The sequence below is a fragment of the Morone saxatilis genome, unplaced genomic scaffold, assembly GCF_004916995.1.
Source record: "Morone saxatilis isolate NCDOM2014 unplaced genomic scaffold, NCSU_SB_2.0 Contig5, whole genome shotgun sequence".
Taxonomy (NCBI): Eukaryota; Metazoa; Chordata; class Actinopteri; family Moronidae; genus Morone; species Morone saxatilis.
Genome location: NW_023340095.1, coordinates 5000230 through 5023009, shown reverse-complemented (window position 1 = coordinate 5023009; position 22780 = coordinate 5000230). Strand labels below are relative to the sequence as shown.

The window sequence follows — 22780 nt, the reverse complement described above, 5'->3', positions numbered from 1 at the left end:
ATGTGATAAAATTGCTGCTTTTCTTGAAAGCTGACAGATGCCATTGAGGACTGACACGCATCAAGATGCCGCCGGTGTGGGCTTTGAAAACAATGGATGTGGATGTTTTGACGGACGTCATCCGCTGGTGTGTGTTATCCTTAATTCTAAGTATCTAATGAGGAGAGACGTCAGAACCTTGACTTTATAAGTCATCAGTACTGATAAATAAATAAAAAACTTCTCATTTGTTTAAACTAAACTACTGTCCACACCAAAGCTTTATGATTGCTTCCTCCCTTTAGTCATTTCTTTCCTCCTCCTTCTTTACCACTTAAATAAGAGTCTGTTATCCTGAAAAATGTGTTCAATATATATATTTTATACTATATTAGTGTTGCTCTGCATCATGTACGCAACTGGACAAGACCCAGCAAAAGCCTGACCGCAGTCTGGTATGCTGCTGACAGGGTTGGTTTTAGCTAAATAAAACAGCCGTGGCCTGTTTTAATTAAACTAAAAGCCGATTGTCCTTTTTTCCCTCCTTTCTATTCACAGTCTCACAGTTGCATGGAATGGCCACATTTGATTTAGTTTGATACTATTTTTTAATAAAAAGGATGCCATCCTTAACACTCCCAAAATTAAATTCTGGTAGTGGGATATCTACATTGGCTCAAAGTGATGAACTGAACTGAATATTTAAATAAAGCATCTTATCAGACGCCAGGGAAGACTGCATCCGGAGAAAACTACACTTTTTTGCTTCCTTCTTTCCTTTAGTATAAAGCAAAGACTTCATATAAAAGGATTACAGACCAGTCGGACTGGCAAACATGATGTGACATGGTAGCTCTGGATTTTGAACTTGAAATGTTTCAAACATTTACTTACTGCCGCCATTTGGAGCTGCTAACCCATCTTTAAAATGGATATCGAAAAAGGCAGTGGCTGTCACTTTTCAGTGCTCTATTGTCAAAAGCATTTTTTTTTCTCCAATGTATCATTAAAAAGAAAAAAATGAAAGCAGCATCTACCAGATTCAAGCAAATATTAATACATTTTTCCTGGTAATATACCAGGCCACAGGCTGCATATTTACTCTTGTTAGAGCTCACTTAGTAATGTGCAATACATAAAGCTACAGAATGAGATGCTATAATTCAGCATGCCCTTTAATGTCTACATTTAGAGATAATGATGATGGTGATGTGCATGTTGTGTGTGTGTGTGTGTAAATTGTTTGATATTCATCCTGCAGTATTAGCTATTTGCCACTTAAAATGGTTTGCTTAATGGTTTGAGTAACAAATTAAAGTTACAAATAATAATCTTAAAGCAACACACCCAATTTTTCCCCGTACTGTTTTCACTTACGTTGCCTGATTAGATCTCTTCTCAATACTGTGGACGTACTCAAACTGGACCTGACCGCTCAGTATCCTGTTGCATGTGTCAGGATGGGACCTCATTTAATTAGGACAGAGTTTTGTGACAACATTAAAAGCTGAATGTTTCTTCTGCACGTTTAGTTTTGACCCTGGGGATAGTAAGCTGACCTGTCCCAGTTCATCATCCCAGTCCATGACAGAGCAGCAGATCTTAGTGAGGGCTCCAGCAGCAGCCTTTTCAGTCAGTCAGTCTGTCCTTTTGTCATTTTAAACCTGTAAAGACAGCATTACAGTAGTGAAGCCTGTTACGGCCGCCGCTGGCTGCCATTTAGCTGTATGTAATTGGTAATGCTCTCTTCTCATGAATGATTTCTGCCGGTTATGCATAAATCCAGCTGTGTGATTTTCCGGCTGTCGAGGATTGGCCTTGGGCAGCGAACCGCCTACTCCTGCTCCTGTTCTCCTGGTGTTCTGTGATTGGTGTGGCAAATGTGATTTCGACCGAGGGAAGTTCTTTGCGAAGTGTACCTCCTTTGGCCGAAGCTCATATATATTAAAACAAGCTTGTGCTGTCCACAGTTCAGGGCGCATTGTTGAATCCAAGTATCTATTCGCCTGCTGTTGGTTGCATACCATCGTGTTAGTCTATAGAGTATTTAGAGTGTTTGTATTATTTAGTATTGCCTGGCTGTTGCCTGTCTGAGGGGTTTCAGTCAGTGCTTTTGGAACCTTTGTGATGCATTTAGTTTGATACAGTATCAAGAGTTGGACACTTTTGGTTGACACCTCTAAACTGCAGAATAACTGCTAGTTTGTTTTTGTCCATTGTACTTTGTAAGCTTATGGGTGCTGACCTCCTTTTGTTCTTTAGTGTATTTTTGAGCCAAGAGCAAACTGTCTTTGGACAATACCCTCTTTTGTTTCATTTTGTGTATTGGTTATTTGTCTGCACCTGTATAGCCTCTTAGCCTCTTTCTGTTATTTCCTTGTGCAAGCGCACTCTCCTTGGTTAATTAAACACCTGACTTTAACCAGAACCTGTCCAGTTGTCGCATTCCACCTCATTTCCTATTCCAATTATATGTTACTGCTCTCCAAAACGAGCCGGGTCGTAACAAGCCTACTAAAGATAAATGCATTAAATGGTTTTTCTATATCCGACACAGACGTTAGTTGTAACAAGATTTCTGGCCTGGTATTTGGTGTTTAACGTAACCAATTGGAAGTGGGCACTGACTTAATTGTTCTTATTGGTCTAAAGACAATTATTTTTGTTTTATCTTTGTTTAACTGGAGGAAATTGTGGCACATCCAGTCATTAACTTGTTCAATGCACTTACTCAGGGATTGTATGGGACCGTAGCATAATCAACTGATATTGTTTTATGAATGTGTGTGTCGTTGGTATAATTATGGTCTCTTTGCCCTTCTTTCATAATCTTTGATAGTGGGAGCGTATATGTGTTGGTAGGAGGAAGTCAGAGGATCAAGACATCTCATTGCTTAGGTGTGTATACAATCCACACATAACAGTCCAGTTTGGATTGGATATTTTAATGGATCTGTAACGACTGACACAAACCTTATCAAATTCCAATCAACTTTTTTCACTGAACTTTACTGTTTGTCCACTCCAGCCTCTATTGCAGCACGCTCTCCTTTGCCACAGCCAGGCTCTATGCTGCAAGCATATTATGTCTCTATATGCGAGTGAAAATTGTAGTGTGTAAATGTGAAAAAGTATTCAGTTGCAGCAACAATCGACTCAATTCTGACACCCAGGTTGACGAAAATACACAGATTCGCTAAGCTCTGACAGTGACGAATCTTCGCAAACAACACAACACTCAGTTAGCTGCTTCACATTTCAAGCCGACGCTGACGCTTTCACCAGTTAAAATGAGTTCATGTTCAAAACAATCAAAAGCTATGGATGTGGCTGATGTATTATTGCTCTTTAACAATGGCCATTTCTCTACCAATTAGGGTCAACTTCGCTTTGAGTGCACTTACATAGCTGTGAGATGTTCAAAGCCCTCAAACCATTTTCATTAAGGAAAGTCAAAAATATACAGTATACCCAAACTACACAAGAAGTATGGTCATGGAAAACATTTTCTGAAGAGCTCCATCAGTCTGCCTAGCGTGTAAGGATACTCAGCTGCTGGCAATATGTTTTGATACAGGATAGGCATATGGCTTGTAGAGGTGGGATATGATTAGAGAGTTCAGACAGTGCTGTGGGCACTTGAGCTGAGATGTTGCTCTTGGGGAAAGTAATTTTATTTCGAGCTCGACACTTGTGCAATGTGTTTGTCTTTGTTCTTTCTATTATCATCTATTATTTGTAAACTCACCATTTGATTTCTGCGATTCATCTTTGAAAATGCAGTCATGAAATAATGTTCCATTGTGAATGAAATTAGATTCACTGCCTGAAGGTAATTTGTTATCAACTGAACAATACCGTGTCCGTTGAGTGAATTGTCCCACTTAATTGTAAAGCCATATCACATCTGATAAAAGAACTCCTTTTCAGTTTTTAATACGCTTTGATGCTTCTTCTTTTTGGATACAGATATGGTGGTTGATCCATGTGGGGACTATTGTTTGTGATTGAGCTCTGCCTCTCAGCCACACTTCAGTAAACTGAAGTTCAACATGAATAATCCTTTGTGCAGGAGAAAATGATACATTTCAGATTAAAGTGACCTCTCTGCCTTTACCTTTTCACTCAAGCCTTTGCACTGGCTTTGAGAAGAATACCTTGTTCAAATGACTATATTTAAGTGGAAAAGAAATCATACATACGTTGCACTGTGATTATTACGGCCCTTGAGCTTTTCAGCAACTCTGAAAAGATCATGGTTCAGGTGGATAGTGTACTAATTCTATACGGAAAGATAATAGCTTGAACCTTAGAGGCCATTGGAGTGGGGACCATGTAATTCACATTAAGAACTATAGGAAAAATGAAGCAGAAAGACATGGAGGTCTTTTGTGGGAATCACTCATTATATTGGTTCGAGCATAGTAGTAATACTGAAGCCTGTTTTATACTTTAAACATCGTGAAAATAATACAGATAGATACAGATATTTTAAATCAGTAACGGTTTTAATGTTAGAGTAAGATGTGGTTTCCTTGGTTAACAGAAGTTACAGCCTGGCTATTGATATGGCTATGCCTTTTTAGTAAAAGATCATTTCATACACCTGTTTTTGTCACTACTCTATTTAATATTTATTTCTTAGAGAGATTCAGGCTATTACAACAGGCTATTATTCAAGCTCTGGCATTAACAGTGCCAAGTTCCTTAAAAAGCCTATGAGCAAGGGCATAAATGTTTGAAAAGAGAAGCTGCAGTTTAATTTATCACACAACAGCAGCCAGTAGTCTTTTTTTTTTAAAGTTCTAGATAATTAATCATGCAAACAAAACCACCAATGACCAACTGTATCAGACATTTTTACATTTCAGACCGAGAACAACGGGGAAGTGTCTTAAACCTGCATTCTTTCTAATGGCCAACAGGGGGCAGCTCCATAGACTGCAAAGAACTACTGCAGAGTCTTATGGGGAAATTACCCTACTTCCCACTTGGTTTATACTACTGTTTCCTAGTGAGCTTATGGTCTCAAACACTATAGTTTCAAGTCTCCCATTACATGAAGTTCATTTCGTAAATTATGGTCCAATTTAGAGTACAATAGATGAGGCTGGGTATGTTTTAGGCATACCTTAAATATCTAAAATACCACTGTTTCCTGCTATGGATGAGTCAAAACCAAGCGCAGCCAATGAGCACAGCTCAATTAGCTGCTGGCTAACATCGCCCTAATGCCAAACTCAAGGCTTCAAAACGTTACTCCAAAAGCAAGGGGTGATGTGACACTATAGGTCCTCATCAAGTGTGAACCTATTTTTGTGGTGCTTATTTCCTCTTGCATATGAATTTCTGGACCTCCCTAGTATATTGTTCTCATAAAAATATGGTATTAAATGTAACCTAACCTAAACTATTTATTCATTTAATCCTAAATATTCCACTTGCAAATTCTGCCAAATTAGCTTAAGTAGCTAGTATATGGAGCAGCCCCAGGCTTACATTTTAAATGTTTTAGGAAACAAACATATCTTTATTGCACCACACCTGGCCCGGTTACTATGGAGATCATGAAAATAGAATGGAAATACAATTGATTTTGCTTAATTATAACTTTATGCAATGTCCAATGCCCTTAATAATCTCTAGTAACAGCAATGAAAAAGGCAAATGTGGAGGGGGTGGGGGGTGCTGCTCAACACACAAAAAAAGAGTTACATCTGATTTTAGCTGCACTTGCAGTAAACTGTAGAAGCTTTATAGTACTGCAGTCATGGATTAGATTTTGGTAAAAACATTTCATGGTTCTACCTGGGGGAGACTCACTGTTGAATCACAAACACACAAAACTATTTTGCATGCACAGTCACGATTAGGATGGTTACAACACGACAAATCAATGGACATTGACAGGACCAGGTGCAATCAGAAAGGCTGGATATTAATAAAACAAACATAAAAGGACTACAATAAGATAAGAATTAGGTTTGCAAGTGTCGTATTGACCTGGAAAATAATTGCAAATGTGTTATCGGTCAATCAAACACGCTGGAGAATGTCTGGTACAGAGTCCTAAGGCAGAGAAATGGAATCATTTCATTTCAGAGTTGATTAGTACTCATTTTGTTTGCTTGTAGCAACACAGCGGCATAATAATCACAACTTTATGGTCATTTGTATTTATACTTAGCAAGAAAAAGTTACCAGATTAAGGCAGCATGACTGTTGTTTTCAATGGTTTTACCAATAAAATATGTCTGTGTGTTACTGCATTCAACTCCACGATGAGCCAAAGCATTGTGGGATGATGCTGGGTTTGATGTGTGCAAATGAAGTCAAAACAGGGAAATTGGGAATTGGGTTATGGAGGACTATAGACAGTAGGTAATGGTAATGTTTACTCGTCATATAAACATTGCAAGGTACAACACACAAAATCAGAGTGGCAGTACAGAAACCGATGTTGCAGCGAGCCGGCGGTAGCAACAAGCTACCATGTTTGATGGCTTCGCTGACATGTCACTCAGAATATCCAGGCACCCATTTCGATTGGTTTGCCACCTCCAACACCCCCCTCGCCGAGAACCCTAGGGGCATCCGACTGTGGGCCACCCATCATGTCTTCTGCCCATGTAGAGGAGAACACTTGCCCATGCAATGGTTAAAGCATGACGAAAAGGCTAGACCGGCTGTATTTTCGGGTTACACGCCAAAGGTGACGTCATGAGTCGTGATGCATCGCCCACATGACTCCATGTCTTGGCCAATGATTTTGCCAGGATTTCATTGCGTCTTAGTGATAGGGATATTTTATTTCAATTCCATTTTGCTAATCTTTTGTAAACAGCTGAAGTGGTGGTCAACTGTTAGAAGCTGCATAAAGGTAAATACTTTCTGAATGATTATAAATTGTCACAGATGAGTTGTGAATTTTTTTTGGGTTAAATGTTGTGATTGTCATAGTACATATCGTAATCCAGGGCCCTTCTGCTTGCCGACTATTTGTCGTAGATGCAGTGTGACATCTGGGGGTGAAAAAAAAATAATCAGAGCCGATAACAAAAATAAACTTTTCCAGTAAATCGCCCTGATTGGATTAGAGCCGATCCGATGGTGTGTTGTCACTGTTAGTTTTTGTCATGTCTTATTTTGAACTATGGATTAATTATTAAATAGATTCAAAATCGATACTACCTTAGTTAGTACAGGGTTATGGCTTAAACTAATGTCTTATGAAATCCTCACAGTAAACACAAAAATAAATGACTTGTATTATACAGGCAGTTATGAGTTTTCAGGTGCTGCAGAGTGGCAGATTCACTTTGAACTGTAGGCTCATATTGTCTGGGGCACAGATTTCAGTTCATGATGCAACTGAAAAAACTGAAGCACTTCTATTTATATGGAAACAGGGAAGACAGTTTACTGTTAGCTGTGTCAACATCATCTTATGAATCAGTACTGATAGATTTATGTTCTCCATTAGTGATTACAGACAGCACTAAAAAAAAAAAAAAGCATCGTCTTTGTATTTTTTGATGAGAAAGGGGAAACTGTCGGCTAGCACGGTTTATTAGCAGACACGCACCAATGAACTAAGTTAGCCCTTCAAGCTAATGCTAGATGGCAGAGAAACAATGCAAGGGGCCGTCAGATTGTGATTGTAATTTGGGCTGAGCTCTCAACCAGGCCCAGCTGATTGGAGATGACAGGTTTACAGCCCGCTTTTGGGGCAAATGGGTCTGTCACAATTGCTGCTTGCAGACTGACGCGCTGCAACAAAAGGCGACTCAGCATGTGTATCTGCGAATATATATTCTACCTTCCCTTTCCACTCTACTACAACTCATTTTCCCAAATGCATCAGGGCTGAGAGACCATTTTGACATATTAGAAAGTGCTCTGCTACAGACGGAAGGTGCTAATAGGCTATAGTGGCTAGCAGGTGATGTTTAACCTAAACAGAAGGATGACACTTCTTGGTCAATCAACTTAAACATGTTCCTGGCAAGCAAAACGCACTTTAATTGGTCCGTGGATATATTTAGAAAGGCAGACGGTGGCAGATTTAGGAGGCAGAAAGCCATGTACTGGTTTCATTTTCTGCCAAAATTAACCTCTGCAAGGCAAACTATTAGAACTGCTCATCTGCTTCTGCTTTATGAGTAGGAGATATTAAGCTGCACTTTGTCCTGAAATCGGAAAATATTGTCCAATATGATCAAAACTGCATGATAAGATGGAGGGTTTTGAGCCACCCAGTAGCTCATCGGGGAAAGTGCATACTGCATACATATCAATGTCCTTACAAGCCAGACTCAAATCTGGCCCCAGGCCCTGTGCTGCATGTCCTCCCCTCTCTCTCCCGCCTTGCCTGTCATTCTCTAATGTCACTATCTAAATAAAGTGAAATGGCCAAAAGAATAATAATTAAAAAAAAGGATAAGATGGCGGGGTTTAATTTATAATGGATACTTTTTGTCTAAACGTCTGTGATGGTGCATTAGTAACTGACAGCGGTAATGCTCCTTTTATATGTACGATCATGTACATCGTTTTAATGTGCAGAGTCTTAACGGAGCGCAAAGGGAAGTTTTTTAGTTTAGTGATCAGAAACAGATTGGGCTTTATGGAGACAATACGATCCATTACAATCTATTGTGTGTTTGATGGTGCACATATTATGATGCAGTTGTGCCTTTTGCAGACTGCAAATGTGTATTCACAGAGTCTGACATTTCTTACAGTGAGGGGATTTTTTTTTAACCAACCAAAAACTGAACATAAACAACTTCCTGTCTATCAACAGGCAAGTCATCATCAGTCATCAATGTATGCAGCTGATTCAGTTAGACAACACTAATCCTGTGGCTCTTTTGTCATTTGGGCACATCCTAATGTCACTATTTAAATCATATACACCGATCTAAACTATTAATATTTTAATGATTTTGTAAACATGCAGTGAATTATTGTAAAGGAGCATTTTATGTATTGACTGATTTATTTATTTATTTATTTATTTATGTATTTTGTATGATTGAAGTTGTGTTAAGATATGCCACAATGATGGGTAATGTATTGTGGTTTGCGTTCTAGCATATTTTAAACTGTAAAACTACAGTGTGAGGCTGAGTTACAGCCTCCATTTATCTAATTTGACACAGGCCTGTTACTTTGACAACACTGCCTGATTTAGTGTGTTTGTGTGCGTCTTAGAGATGGCTCTGCTGTGACGTCTATGGAAAATGCAGTGCTTACTGCGCAGTCGTCAAGTTGCTGCCACCAGTTTTTCCGAATGATGTCCACTGTCTGTGCAATCAATGCAATGGGTGTGTTTTGTCATCAATTATTTTACTAATATTAAAAAATAAACACTGAATATGACTGTCCACTCACAACCTCTCAGCGCACACACACAGACTATCATATAGAGCAAGTGGGGGCGGGACTGAAACATAGAGATAAGCATGTTTTTTTGTCATCATGCTTGCATTGTTTTGAAGTGGAGAGTGGTGGTCGAAAAATATACGTGCACAGCAAATTGCAACGTATTAATTAAATGTATTTTATTAGAATGAAAACTGAATAAAGTGGCTGGACTTAAATGAGTAGTCGGCTGTTTGGCCGGCAGCCAGCACTTATGGGAAGCTCTGCTATTCCTGCCAGACATCAATGATTAAGCTTTATGTTGCTCCTGTGCTTTCACTGTATTTCAAAAGGAAAAATACATCCCTTAAGCACTGGTTGTCCTCAGAAACTGTTAATGATAAATAGGAGATTCAATACTCTGTGACCTGTGAGCACCTTTTCAAAGATAATCACAGGTAGTCATTAAAGATGATTTGGGATCAAAATTTAAGGGTCAAATCTACATATAAATATAGCAACAAAAAAGACAAAGAAATCATGAAATACTCCAAATGAAAGAAAGAAAGTGATTATGTGTAACATAACGACATCAATGAGCTTCTTCCAAACAGCAAACATAATTTGATCCTCTGCTCCTACAGCTACCCTTTAAACACTCCACAATGGGATTTATTTGGTTGCACACGTTCCGTGAATCATCATTGTTTACATCTATGGTTAAAGAAACGAAGCAAGACTAAATTACATAGAACAGAAAATCATTGTTGCCCTGACGTGTGGATGGTTTAAAGCATCAGCTGTCAAAGACAGAAACACCTGCTACAATAAATAGCTACAATTATGTGTTATTTTGCTGAAGCAACTGCAGCAAATTATATCGAGAAGAAAGAATTTAATTACAATTGGAATGCCAATGCCTCAACGCACAAGCACTAGAACTACTTAACATGCCATATCTGAGTGTTAGCTAGATTCATTCGAGTAGCCGTGGTTTCTCTGCTATAACTCTCTGACATAGTGGCTGCTTAATTAAAATAGAATGATTCACTGAGAGTTAGAAAAAGATAAAAATGATACCACTCTTATCTGCGCATTTAATATACAATAAGAAAGGGACAGCCAGGTTAGATTAGCTCAGCACAAAGACTGAAAACAGAGGGAAACAGCTAGTCTGGCTCTGTCCAAAGGTAAAAAAATGCAACTACCGGCACTTGTTAAGCTCAATATTTAATGTGTTATATCTCGTTTATTTTAACCTACACAAAAAGCATGTAAAAATGACTAGTTTAGTGGGAGTATGTGCCAGGCAACCAGAGACAGTCAGTGTGTAATTGCTCACTCCTTTCACAAAATGCCACACTATTTCTTTATGCTTTATGAGATACATGAGTCTTCCAATATCATTCCCCTTTGGTTTATATATACGGCACTTAGATCTGAAATAGGTTTTACACATTGCTCCAAAAGTAAAAATGACTGAAAATGCTATCCCCTTGAAACACAGTAGTAAGGGCACATCTTTCAAACAAGGAAAACATGCACAAATTTAAAAAACAATTCAAAAATGATATTGGTTCGGCTCATCAGCAGCAAGAAGCAGATTGTGTCTTAAATGAAGATTAAGATTCAGTTTTAGTAAACAATATTCAACACACAGGCTATGATGCCAGCCTCCCCTGCGTTACAATCCAAGGTGAACACCATTGTTTCCAACAAGAAGACCAACATTAATATTTGAGCAGTTTTTCTCTTTAGATATTTACTGAAGTGAGCAGACCCGTGGACAGACACGTGGACAGACCCGTGGACAGAGTCTAGATGGCTACCTGACTCATGAGCTTGTTAGCACCTTCAGTTGCTCCACATATCCTGCTGTCTGCCACCTTCTAACAAAGCGAGTCGAATAGTTGTTTTTTTATGTCAATCTTTGCAGGACAGCACATTAACAGGTTTTTTTTCCACTGCTCTCTAGGTGTTGCCAGGTGGTTTGAAAAAACAACAGCACCAGGATGTGCAAAAAGCATGAAGTCTAACACAACATGCTCCAAGCTCCAAGTTGGCAGTGTTGTTTATGGGCAATTTGTTTCCACACCACATCTATCATTTTTTAGTAACCAAAGTAATTTGAATAGAATGTGAAATTAGCAGCAGGTTTGTAACACTGTCTATACCTCCTGCCAAATGATTTCAGTCACTTTGTCTTTCAAATTTGCAAGAATCAGAAAAGGACATCCATAGTAGGGATGAAAGGATTGATATTACATTCATTTTTCATCTCACCGACTTCAATCTTCACATATTTGTATTGAGATTGTGACCGTGCTAAGAAAGTCACACAAATACTCAAGGCATCGCAGGAGATCATAAGACCTTGTTTTGGTACAGAGGAGCCAAATATAATTTATGTAAGCGGTCAATATTCTCTGGACACATATGGGATTAAAATTGTAACACATGTAAAGCTAAAACAAGGAACAGTGGCACAGCTGTACATGCTGATGTGTTTCATAGGCTAAATGAAGTTCTGGCCTATTCAAACCACAGAGGTTTGACTAGAACCAATTCTTCTGTATGAAATTTACCTTTAAACAAAACAAAATGCTAATTTTAGCGATGACCTTCTGTTGCAAAATCTGTGAGAAAGCCTAAAAAACTGCAGTGGAAGAAGTGTTTTGGAGAGGATCCTTTACTTTACTGCTTCCAATCGATTGGTTTGTAAAAATGATGAAAACAGACAGAAATGCTGTCACTATTAAGCAAAGGGACGCCTTCCAAATGCTTGTTTTGTCCATCCAAACGTTGAGAATAATAAAAAAAATGAATAACAAATGTTAAATTGTTAAATTAAAATGTAAAACTGATTTTACATGAACAAAAAATGATAATAATTAGGCAATTAATTTTCTGTCAATTGACTGATTCATGGACTAATGTTTCAGCAAAACTTGTATATACTATTAGAACGGTGAATTTATGACAAAACCTCACACTTTATAAAAGACGTCAGATAAATGTAGTGGAGTAAATTTACCCCAAAATGTAATGGATTAGAAGTAGAAAGTAGCATGAGAAAAAGAAAGAGGTAAAGTAGTAAACTTCGGTACAGTACTTTAAATTTAATTATTTATATTCTGCCACTGAAACTCCTGGTGTTATTTTACAAACAGAGATGCATGGGCATAGTAAAACACAACCGTGATATATTAATTCACATAACATTTAAATCCTACCTTCACATTAAAATAGGAGTTTTAATGATATGTAAATGAAATGGTAAATGGACTGCGCCGTTCTAGTCTTCCAATCACTCAAAGAGCTTTACACTACCTTTCAAATTCACCTCCACACACTCATACACTGATGGCAGACGCTGCATGCAAGGGGCCAACTGCTCATCAGACACACACACACACACGGCACATAATCAGGAGCTATTTGGGGCTCAGTATGTTGCTCAAGGACACTTACATTCAGCGGGAGGAGCCGGGGATCGAACCGCCAACCTTCTGATTGGTGGACGCTCAACCCCCCGAGCGAATGCCGCCCTTTGTATCAAATACACACCTCGCTTATCTGTAGGTAAAGCTATATTATACACGTAAACTAAGTCAGTGGAGTGATTTCAGTCACCGTCTGGTGCAATACCCCTTTTTACCACCAACCCAGCGAGGCGCTGTTTTACAAGAAATGCTAAATCTCCTTTTTTTTCATAAATTGCGACAGTTTTAGTTTCATTAAATGTATTTTCCCAATTGCCAAACAGTCCCATTGAAAGATAAAATATTCATAAGTGCTAACATTGCCTGAAGTCTTTATTTGGAGATACAGAGTGGGTGAGCGTTTGTTTTGTATGAGCACAAAAAACAACAATAGCCTAAGGTTGTGTCTGGCAGAAAATAAGGATTTGCTTGTGGACGTGAATCTGTAGCCAAACAAGCCAGTGAAAATATCAGAACAGCCCAGCTTTAGTCTAGAGAGTATGAGGTTGATGAGAACTCTCTGGGGCTTTTTGATAACTTTGGAAAATTAAATGATTAACTTGTGCAGGTAATGATAACAGCAGAAAGTCAATAGTGTGGGTGAGGACATTAGTTGAGGACTTGCAATTAACATTTTGATCATGTTGTCTTTGTGAAATGACTAAAGTCAAATGGTTAGAGAGCAACATTTGTAAAACAAAGGGAGCAGTTCAAGCCACTGGGGATGTTGAAAAAGAGCAAATTCTGTTTCTATTTCACATTTTTATTTATTGTTTATTTGTATGGGGACAAGAATGGAGCATAAACAAATGCCACACAGAACAGCATTTACAGCCTATGATAATTTGCAAACCCCATTCCTAGATTTACATAAAACTCAACAAATACACAAGAGACTGTGTATTGTCAGTAAGAAACCTCAGCAAGAAAACATACAGGGCAAGAGACATGGCACAGGAGCTACTTTAACTAAATATATATCTTAAGAAATTTACATTTAACTATATGCGACTTGATATATCTGTTCTAAGAAAAGAAAAGAACTGCTGTCATTAAAGTCAAAACATCTAGTATGAATACGATCACCTCAAAAAATGTGTGTTATTGGCTAAATATATTTTGACATGCAGTGTATTATGTGTTTTTTTATAATGAATTGTGAGCACTACAGTCAGTCTAAACTTGTCACTTATCAAACAACTAAACTGAATGTTTTAAATTATTTGTCTGTAATATACATGTTGTAGACTTGACAAGGTACAAATTCATTACAATGAACAGAACAATGGGTAATTTCTTGCAACTTTTTCAAAAAAACTTCCACTTCCACTTTTTGGACACCATGATCATCCTGCATACCGACTGTCCTGTTTGCCTTTGCCTTAGTAGCAAAGGCAAAGGGGAGCAAAGTAATTGAGTAACTGTAATGAGGGCACTGGATGAAAACTTTAATGTCTGACTCACAGAAAAGATCATTTTACCATTGAAAACTTTGCACTAAGGATTCTTCAAGTCATCGAACAGCACCATCAAGTGAACATCATTACACAGAGATTTTAATTTTCAGGAGTTTAGTCGATGCATTCATTATCATCATTTAGTATATTCTCAGGCACATTCCTCTGTGTTTTAATGCTGTCCTTTGTGTTTAAGCCAGTAGTATTATTGTAAACCACTGAATGTCCCTAATGTATTCTTACACTTACCATGTAAAACGTTAGCAGAATTGCTGGGAGAATTTGATGGGAACTGTGGTGTCCAATTTGAAACAAAACAAGCTTTAAAAAGAAATTATAGAAAGAAAAAAGAAAGAAGACAAATTTTGAGACTACAAATAGACCTGGGGGGAGTGAATCTAATTATACCTAATTATCTCTGAATCTTCTCTTCACCATTATGTATCATTCATGCTGCAAATATTGTGTGGGGACCTCATAAATGTGATGCTTGGCTGTGCTGTGTCTGCAGTGTTTTATTTTTAGCCCGCATTTTTGTCTGGATAACAACTCCAGCATTAGATGTTATGACATAATCGGACAAAACACAACTTTATGTCTGTTTAAATATGTGGACATTTACAGTAAAATATTATTAACATGTGTTTTTGTTGTGTGTGTTGTATTTACAGGTGACTGGCTGGCTGGAATACCACCCCACTCCTTCCCCTTCTGAGGAAATCCCATTCCAGGACGGTGCTTTGGTCTCACTTCCTCCCAGCATGGAGCCCACCAAAGTCCAGTCAGAGGGTGGCCTCAATGTTACCCTTACCATCCGCCTCCTCATGCATGGAAAAGTAAGCAGGCACAGAGTGTCATACCTAGTTGTGGTAAAAAGTAAAACACATGGGGGGTTTGTTTCTTCACTGAAGCATCCTTGTACAAGTCTCTGATCCAGTTCTTACGCAGTCCACAGTCCAGTTCAGTTCTTAAAGGGTCACTCCACCTACAGTTGTCTTCTCGGGCTCTGGAGGAGCTTTGTCAAATCAAGGATCACAGCCTTGATGAATTTATTGGCCTCTGCTTGGACGTGGACCAACTGATATTCACAGAGAGCCTATGTTACGAGCAGAGGGTATGAAGCTTGAAAGACATTTACCACATACGGAGGGTTTAATGCTATTGCTTGCATTATGGAAAGTATATGGATCCAACAGTTTTTGAAGTTTGAGACTAGTTCTGTTTTTTTTTCCGCAACTACAGGCCAGAAAATTGGTTTTACTGACAGATCTTTAAAACATTATTATGAGAGTAAAACATGACCTTTACTGCTAAGGATGAAGGCGCTGAGCTCTGGCCTTTTACTCTGCTAGTCCTCACTATAGTTTGCATCTCCTTATGCCCTTATACAGTATGACGGAATTGATACAGAGACTTGACTCATGGCTCTTCCACTGGTTGCTGTTTCTTTGCATAAAAAGATCTTGGTGGCTGTCATTTGTCTTCCAGTGACATTGTCAAGCTCTCTGCACTAGTTTTAGCCCAGACCAAGCCTCTGGAGCCTGGATGGTGGATCAGCCCTAACAAGTTAAAACTCCACTTCCAGACTTAAAGAGTGACAGGCTTCTGCCGACTCTGCTCAGTTGGTACTTGTCAGCCCGTGGTGTTTTCATTTTCCCAGGGCACAGTGCATAACCCATAAGTGGGCAACAACATGGGATTTTTCCCAGGCACTTATGTGCAGCGTGTACTCCCTCCCCTCTCCTTCTACTCTTTAAGAGGTGGTCAGAAATGATGTGTACGTGTTTGCCACTTTGGAAAGGTCATTCATGCTTGGTTAATGTGGCCTTTGCTCACAAGTCAATACTGCAGTAAGGTGCTAAAACTGTGGTCCACAATTTTGTGATAATAGCTACAAGCAACTGGCTTCAGTTTTTTAAAGTTTTTTTCTATGGAGTATAATAGAAATAAGGTTTTATAACAATAGTTCTGTCTGAGTCTCTAAGTCCCACTCACACTACAAATACCTGGCCATGTTGTCGGGGTGTGCAGCACAAAGACTAGCCAAAATGTTCCCCTTGGTCACTGTGCCAAGCTGTCTGCAGCCCCAAAACTCACCTACTGCATGGCTGCTCATGCAGGAGCTCCAGACACCAGTGACCCGGTGATAGTTTGAATAACCCTGCAATAAGAGGCCCAGTCAGGCCCCAGAGCCTACCAGAAGATGTTTGACTGCATTGGGGGACTTTGGCAGCCCAGCTCTGGCTCTGTTGCCCGCAACAAAGAGGTCTACATGGTCTTTTTAGGTGCTGGTACAGTGCCTAGGACACTCCCACTCCTCCACAGTTTTGTTGGCGCTTTTGTCCAGGACATCTGAAAGACTTTGTGGCAGACACATGTGCCCCTGAAGGTGACGTATGTAGAGTCCTGGATACCCCCTCTGAGCGGAACTGGTAGCGGTGTTAATCCTCAGGTTTTCTCAGATATGGGTGAGAGTTTCTCAAAGCATTTCAAGCATTACGTAACTGTAAAAAGTCTCTGATTAGATTTATTGTAACAAAGTGTTAGCCTAATTGGAGGCATGTTAGTGATGCCTCCTTGTTTAAAAGCTGGAATAACTTGAAAGTTGCTGAAAGCAGGAGTGGCGAGGGCAATAAGGTGAGAACAGGGAAAAGGCCGACACCACATGGGGAAATGTACCCCAGGAAATACTTTCTCAAGGACCTTAAACATTGTTTGGAGGATTAATGAAGACACAGTGATGTTTCACTGAAATAATCAAACTAGGCAGGGACTGGAGCTTCAGGAGAGATTAATAGCCAAATTAAAATTACTTAAATCTGCAAGGGGAATAGAAAAAAGCACTTTATTACCTTATTCTAAAAAGGCCTTAATACAACATCTAAAACCATGAGTGAATTTATGCAAAACTGAACTGAAGCCACTTGTGTAGAGACATATTACACTGAGGAGTGTAGAGGAGCTACCGTTAATCATCTCAGTACTTTTACTCACATACATAAAGAGCGGGAACCTCACCACAGGAGTGGTACAATAAGAAGCAAAACAGCTGAACAGAGAAATGGAGAGGTATATTTTGGTCTAATGACCCATCCTACTACCTCTAGTATGGGGCACCAAAACACAGGACCAACATATCAGATCAAAGCTAAAACAGAAGCAGTCAGCTCGGTTTGCAGTATAAAAAAGGCTGACTTGTAAATGTTAAATAACAGAATGGCTCACTTCAGTTACATACCTGTACACCAAACACTACCAACAAAAGCAGAGATGGGCACAGGCAAGCAGGTGCCTTATATAATCTGGCCCTGATCAGGGATTTGGTTAGGGAAGGAGTCAGACATGGGGCTGCATTCACTGACACTACGCATACTATATTAACCTGCACTAGGGGAGCATTCCCCACCACACATTGAAAGAAATAACATTTGTGAATGATGAACTTACAGTCACTGGCCACAATACAATAAAATAAATCAAGACAGTTTAAATGGATAAAAAAGTGTGAGACGGCAGGAACATATAGTACAGAAAAGGATATTTTGTAGCAAGTAACAAAGGAGTAAAAGAGTCAATTATATCCTCAGACTGTAGTGAAGTAAAAGTTTGAGTGAAAAGAAAGAAAATACTTGAATGAAGAACAAATTCCTGAAGGAATATTTGAGGGTAAAAACAAAGTTTTTTTTTCTACTGTGTGACTTAACATAGTGCTTGATATATATAAATGAATTCTTAGGAAAGAACTTGGCACTGCACAACAACTGGCCTGCAGCTGAAACGTCACAGTGGATGTAACCCTCGCAGTCACTGAGGAGAGTTCAGGGAGTGTTGACGCTCGCAGCCAGCACTGCCTCTCTGCCCTTTCCCCACTGAGCCACACCAGACTCATGAAGAGTGATTGCTTGCATATGGAAAGTGTGGCCCCCAACAACACCATGCAGCTGTGCAACCTCTGAATGCCCCTGTTTGCACGTGGTCCAGGGAAAGCAACAGCAAGTGTTCTTGGTACTGTACTTTTACCCAGAAGATTCTTTAATGCTTAAAAACTAAAAAAAAAAAATGTTTTCTCTTTTTTGTTTTTTATTGCAGGAGGTTGGAAGTATAATTGGAAAGGTATGTTATTTTTATTAAATCACACACTTGTACTCATGGAAAAAATATAGAATCAAACCATACTTTGAATTCTTTTTAGTATTTTCATTACAGTTCTACTTTTTTACAGAAAGGGGAAACAGTAAAAAAGATGCGAGAAGAGGTGGGTTTCAGTCTCAAAAGAGCACTATTTAAATATTAAAATAATAAAAATCTGTACATTTCTCCCAGCCAAATCACAACTTTGGAGATTTACTAAAAGCTTGAAATAAATGACAAACTCATGTGTTCAGTTTAATAGTGGTGAATAGATTATTCCAATTTGGTAGAGATCTAGTTCTGGATTAAGGTCTCACATGAGCTTTATTGACTCCATTGACAATATGTACGAATTGTTTTTCCAGAGCGGAGCACGAATCAATATTTCTGAAGGCAACTGTCCAGAGAGGATTGTCACTATCACTGGACCAACAGACACTATCTTCAAGGCTTTTGCTATGATTGCCTACAAATTCGAGGAGGTATGATAAGATCATGTGGTGGGTAGCAGCAGAATTGCTATTCAAGGTAAAATTTCCACAGCTCGCTGGACACATGCACTGATAAAGTCCAATGGGAGTTCGAGTTATTTTGCCGTCTTTATGTACACACAAAGTACCTGCCTGGGGTTTATTAGTGTCATTTTAGATTAGTGTCTAATTTTATTTCTAACTATTTGTCTGAATGCCCGGGTACTTATTTTGTATCATGTTTCCATTTTACACATGCACAGATTTTACGAGTAATTCTGCACATACAGTAGATGTATATAAGGCACATAGGTGAATTTTATGAAGTTTATTTTCCTCTGACCCTGTCTTTGATGTCATCTAATTGACATATTCAAACACCGTGACTGGAACTTGCAAGAGGGGACCCACTGCTGTGTCCTCAGTGAGGACAAAGAGCAGTGCTCATTTACCAAGCAGAAAATATATTAAAGAAAGGTCATTTGGACTGACTTAAGATTGTAAATTGATTTATATGGATAGTAATTAGCCAGAAAAGTTGACGTCATGAATATTTTTGGAGGTGCATTGAGAAAATATTATCACTGCAAAATGAAATATATGTTCTTGTTATCTAGGACATAATCAATTCCATGAGCAACAGCCCAGCCACCAGCAAGCCCCCAGTCACCTTAAGGCTTGTTGTACCAGCCAGCCAGTGTGGCTCCCTCATAGGAAAGGGAGGCTCCAAAATAAAAGAAATGAGAGAGGTATGATATGAAAAAGTTTTTATACATAACCTAAACCTAAAAATTGCTATACAGATATAAGAATCAAGCCTTTTGCTATTTTTTGTTATACAAGACAAACAGAGAATGTAGCCAAATTGTTTCATCTTTCTTTTTTACATTAAGTCATTAGTTTACATTCTCCATAGATACTTTAATAGTATGAAAATTGATTCAATGTTTGATTAAATTGTTGCATTTTCCTAATTTCCCCTCATGTTTCCTTTCATTTGATTATGCAGAATGTAGGAACATAATAATGTAATAACTGTAACTTTCAGCACTGATTTTTGACCGTGTAGCTACAGTGACAACCACATTGCTCTCCAGTTTACAACAGGCCTTTTCATTCAACTCTTGAGGGCAGCACATTGAACTTTCTGCTTGTATGCTTGTTTACCCAATCAGGAAAGACTTACCAACAATACTCACTAGAGAATTAGAAGCAGACATACTTTATTGATCCCCAGGGGGAAATTGGATTACAAGAGAAATTATAATAGCCCTATGTATAGTCTATAATCAAGACTGAGTCTACAGCCACAGTGTCAGTGTACTTAGGCACAGCTGTGCTTTGAGAGAAATGCTAATGTCAGCATGCACACCAACAATTTAAAAAAAGTAACCGCCTAATAAGTCTGATAATCCTACCTGCTTTGCAAACTAGTGGTGACAACATGTTTTTTCCACACCCGGTGCACTAATGCACTATAGTACAATACTACAACATAGGCATTTCTACCTTTCAATATACAGAGGCCAGTGCAGCTAATTATTAGGGTTCATCCTCTAGGCAACATGAACCAGAGTTCATGACAATCCATCTAGTAGCAGTAGTTGAGAAATTCACTGGCTGAGCCAAAAGCAGAGTCTACTCATATTAGGCAGCATTTCGTACTCTCAGATGGACCTTCATAGGCAGCAAGACACATGTCACAGCTGGAGCATGGCAGAGTTACATCAAAGAAGAAACCACATCTTATTTATCTGGGTGCATTTTCATATTTAAAAAAAGCCACTTTTACGGCCTGCAGCAAGTGAGGTTGGTTGATAGGGGATGATTAGCGGAACAAGTAAATTAAAATGTTTTAGTGTGCTGCCCTACAGAAGTGAGTGCATGAATAAACTAGTGCTGGACAGCCTGTGTGACTTACAACTAAATCTTGTCAACATTGTCAAGTCCCTCAAAGTGCCTTACTCTACTCCAGTCCACAGGGGCCCAGGTTCAGGTGGCAGGGGATATGCTGCCGAACTCCACAGAACGTGCAGTGACAATCTCTGGGACCCCAGAAGCCATCATCCAGTGTGTCAAACAGATCTGTGTGGTCATGCTGGAGGTAGAGTATATCGAGATTTAACAAAACAGCTTTGAAGTGCTAATTCCATTAAGAATCAAGTTATGTACTCTTACAGAATTTATGATAGCCAGTGTTAAATAGTTCAAGGTTATGTGAGTTGTGTTGCATCTTAGGCTAGACACTTATGCACTATGTCTCCATAAATGGTTATGTTCACTGCTCGTGGTGGTTACATTTTTAAATTGATTTTTTAATAGGTTTTAAATTTGCTATTGTTATCAATAAATGTCCTCTTGACAATCTGCTTGCGAATAGAAGGCTAAATTATGGACTTTCCGTTTTGTTGCAGATTTGGATTGGTATTAGAAAGTATAAAAACTAAATCATATCATTACAGTTTAGAGAAAGAAATGATCAACTTTGTGTGTAACTATCCAGATGAACTGTTTATGTAAGTCTGTTTATGTAAGCTTAAGAACACCATTGCTGTTTCTTGATATTGTATTAAGTATAGCACATACCTAAGTGATACTCCTCGCTCTACAGCACACCAGCTACAGAGGAAATATGATTAAACCCTCTCCCCTGCCTTGAGCAGCCTTGTTTCTGCGGCACAGCATGAATCAATAACTGTGTCATTATAGTAAGTTTGCAAACTGGAACTGCCTTCTCATTGAAACCACCTCCCTGCTGTCTTAGAAGAAAAGCTGGCATCCTGGAGGAAAAAAATAGAGGCCTGTGATGCATTTAATCTGTGATGATCTGGTTTCACACGTGCCAGCTCTTTGTATTTTTATAATCTCCGTGAATAGAGACTACTAATATGACTGAGCTCCATGACTCCTTTTTAATTCAATGCGCACACATTTCACTTGTTGTCAGAAGCTGCCAACTAATTGAACCATAGAACACCAAGTTACAAAGACACCACCTTGCATCAGAGTGAGTTTTCTGCTGTGACTGTGAATTATATGTATTATCTATTATATGTATTATCTTTCTTGCCGAGAGTTAGATGAGAAGATCAATACCACTCTTATATCTGTTCATTAAATAAGAAGCTACAGCCAGCAGCCAGTTAGCTTAGCTTAGCATTAAAAACTGGAAACTGTGGAAAACCGCTTGTCTGTCTCTCTCCATAGGTAACAAAATCTGCCTACCAGCACCTCTAAAGCTCACTAACACGAAATCACTGTTTCCAGCCAAGAAACTGTCTGGCACATAACACACTGGAAAACCACAATAATTAAGCAAAGCTAACAAGCAAATAAAGCAAATAAACATATCTCCCAAAATGAACTATTTCTTTAAATTATGAATATTTCTTTTAATTATGAATAATTTTTTAAATTTCACATAAAGTAAGAACATGCTGACTCTGCTTCTCCTCTGTCTTCCCTTTCTCTTAGTCTCCACCAAAAGGTGCCACCATCCCTTATCGCCCAAAGCCCGCCTCCACCCCAGTCATTTTTTCTGGTGGCCAGGTAAGAGCTGAGCTAGCTCAAACTTGTGAGTTTGTGCCCATAGCCAACTTGAGACTTTTACTGCAGCATCAGCCACTGCTTGTTACCGCAAGCCTTTTTGCTTTTATACGCACACTCATATGCCACCACAACCATTTTACAAATGAGGCTGTCCTCATTAGAATAATTACAGTATCAGGTGTTTGTTTCAACAGTAAAATTACCTGTATTTCCATTTTCCGGACAGGTGATCTTGTCATGACGCCCATCCACATCGACAATATTAAACTGCACCAAAAAGTCTTATAGATGTAGGCCAGGGTTATGTACAAAACATGTGACTTCAGTATACAATTCACGTGCTGCC

The 22780-nt window shown here is 38.9% G+C and overlaps 1 protein-coding gene across 4 annotated transcripts in view; it reads left to right on the top strand.

Annotated features, from left to right (window-relative positions):
• The window catches only part of LOC118339540 (poly(rC)-binding protein 3), a 61136-nt gene that overhangs the window by 28840 nt on the left and 9516 nt on the right, over window positions 1-22780 (top strand). For all 4 annotated transcript variants that reach the window (XM_035677233.1, XM_035677231.1, XM_035677232.1 and 1 more), the window contains exons 6-12: window positions 14956-15120; window positions 18374-18397; window positions 18507-18539; window positions 18781-18897; window positions 19503-19634; window positions 20861-20989; window positions 22360-22434. In XM_035677233.1, coding sequence (XP_035533126.1) covers window positions 15046-15120; window positions 18374-18397; window positions 18507-18539; window positions 18781-18897; window positions 19503-19634; window positions 20861-20989; window positions 22360-22434 — 585 coding nt within the window. In that variant the 5' untranslated portion in view covers window positions 14956-15045. The remainder of the gene's footprint in view (window positions 1-14955; window positions 15121-18373; window positions 18398-18506; window positions 18540-18780; window positions 18898-19502; window positions 19635-20860; window positions 20990-22359; window positions 22435-22780) is intronic.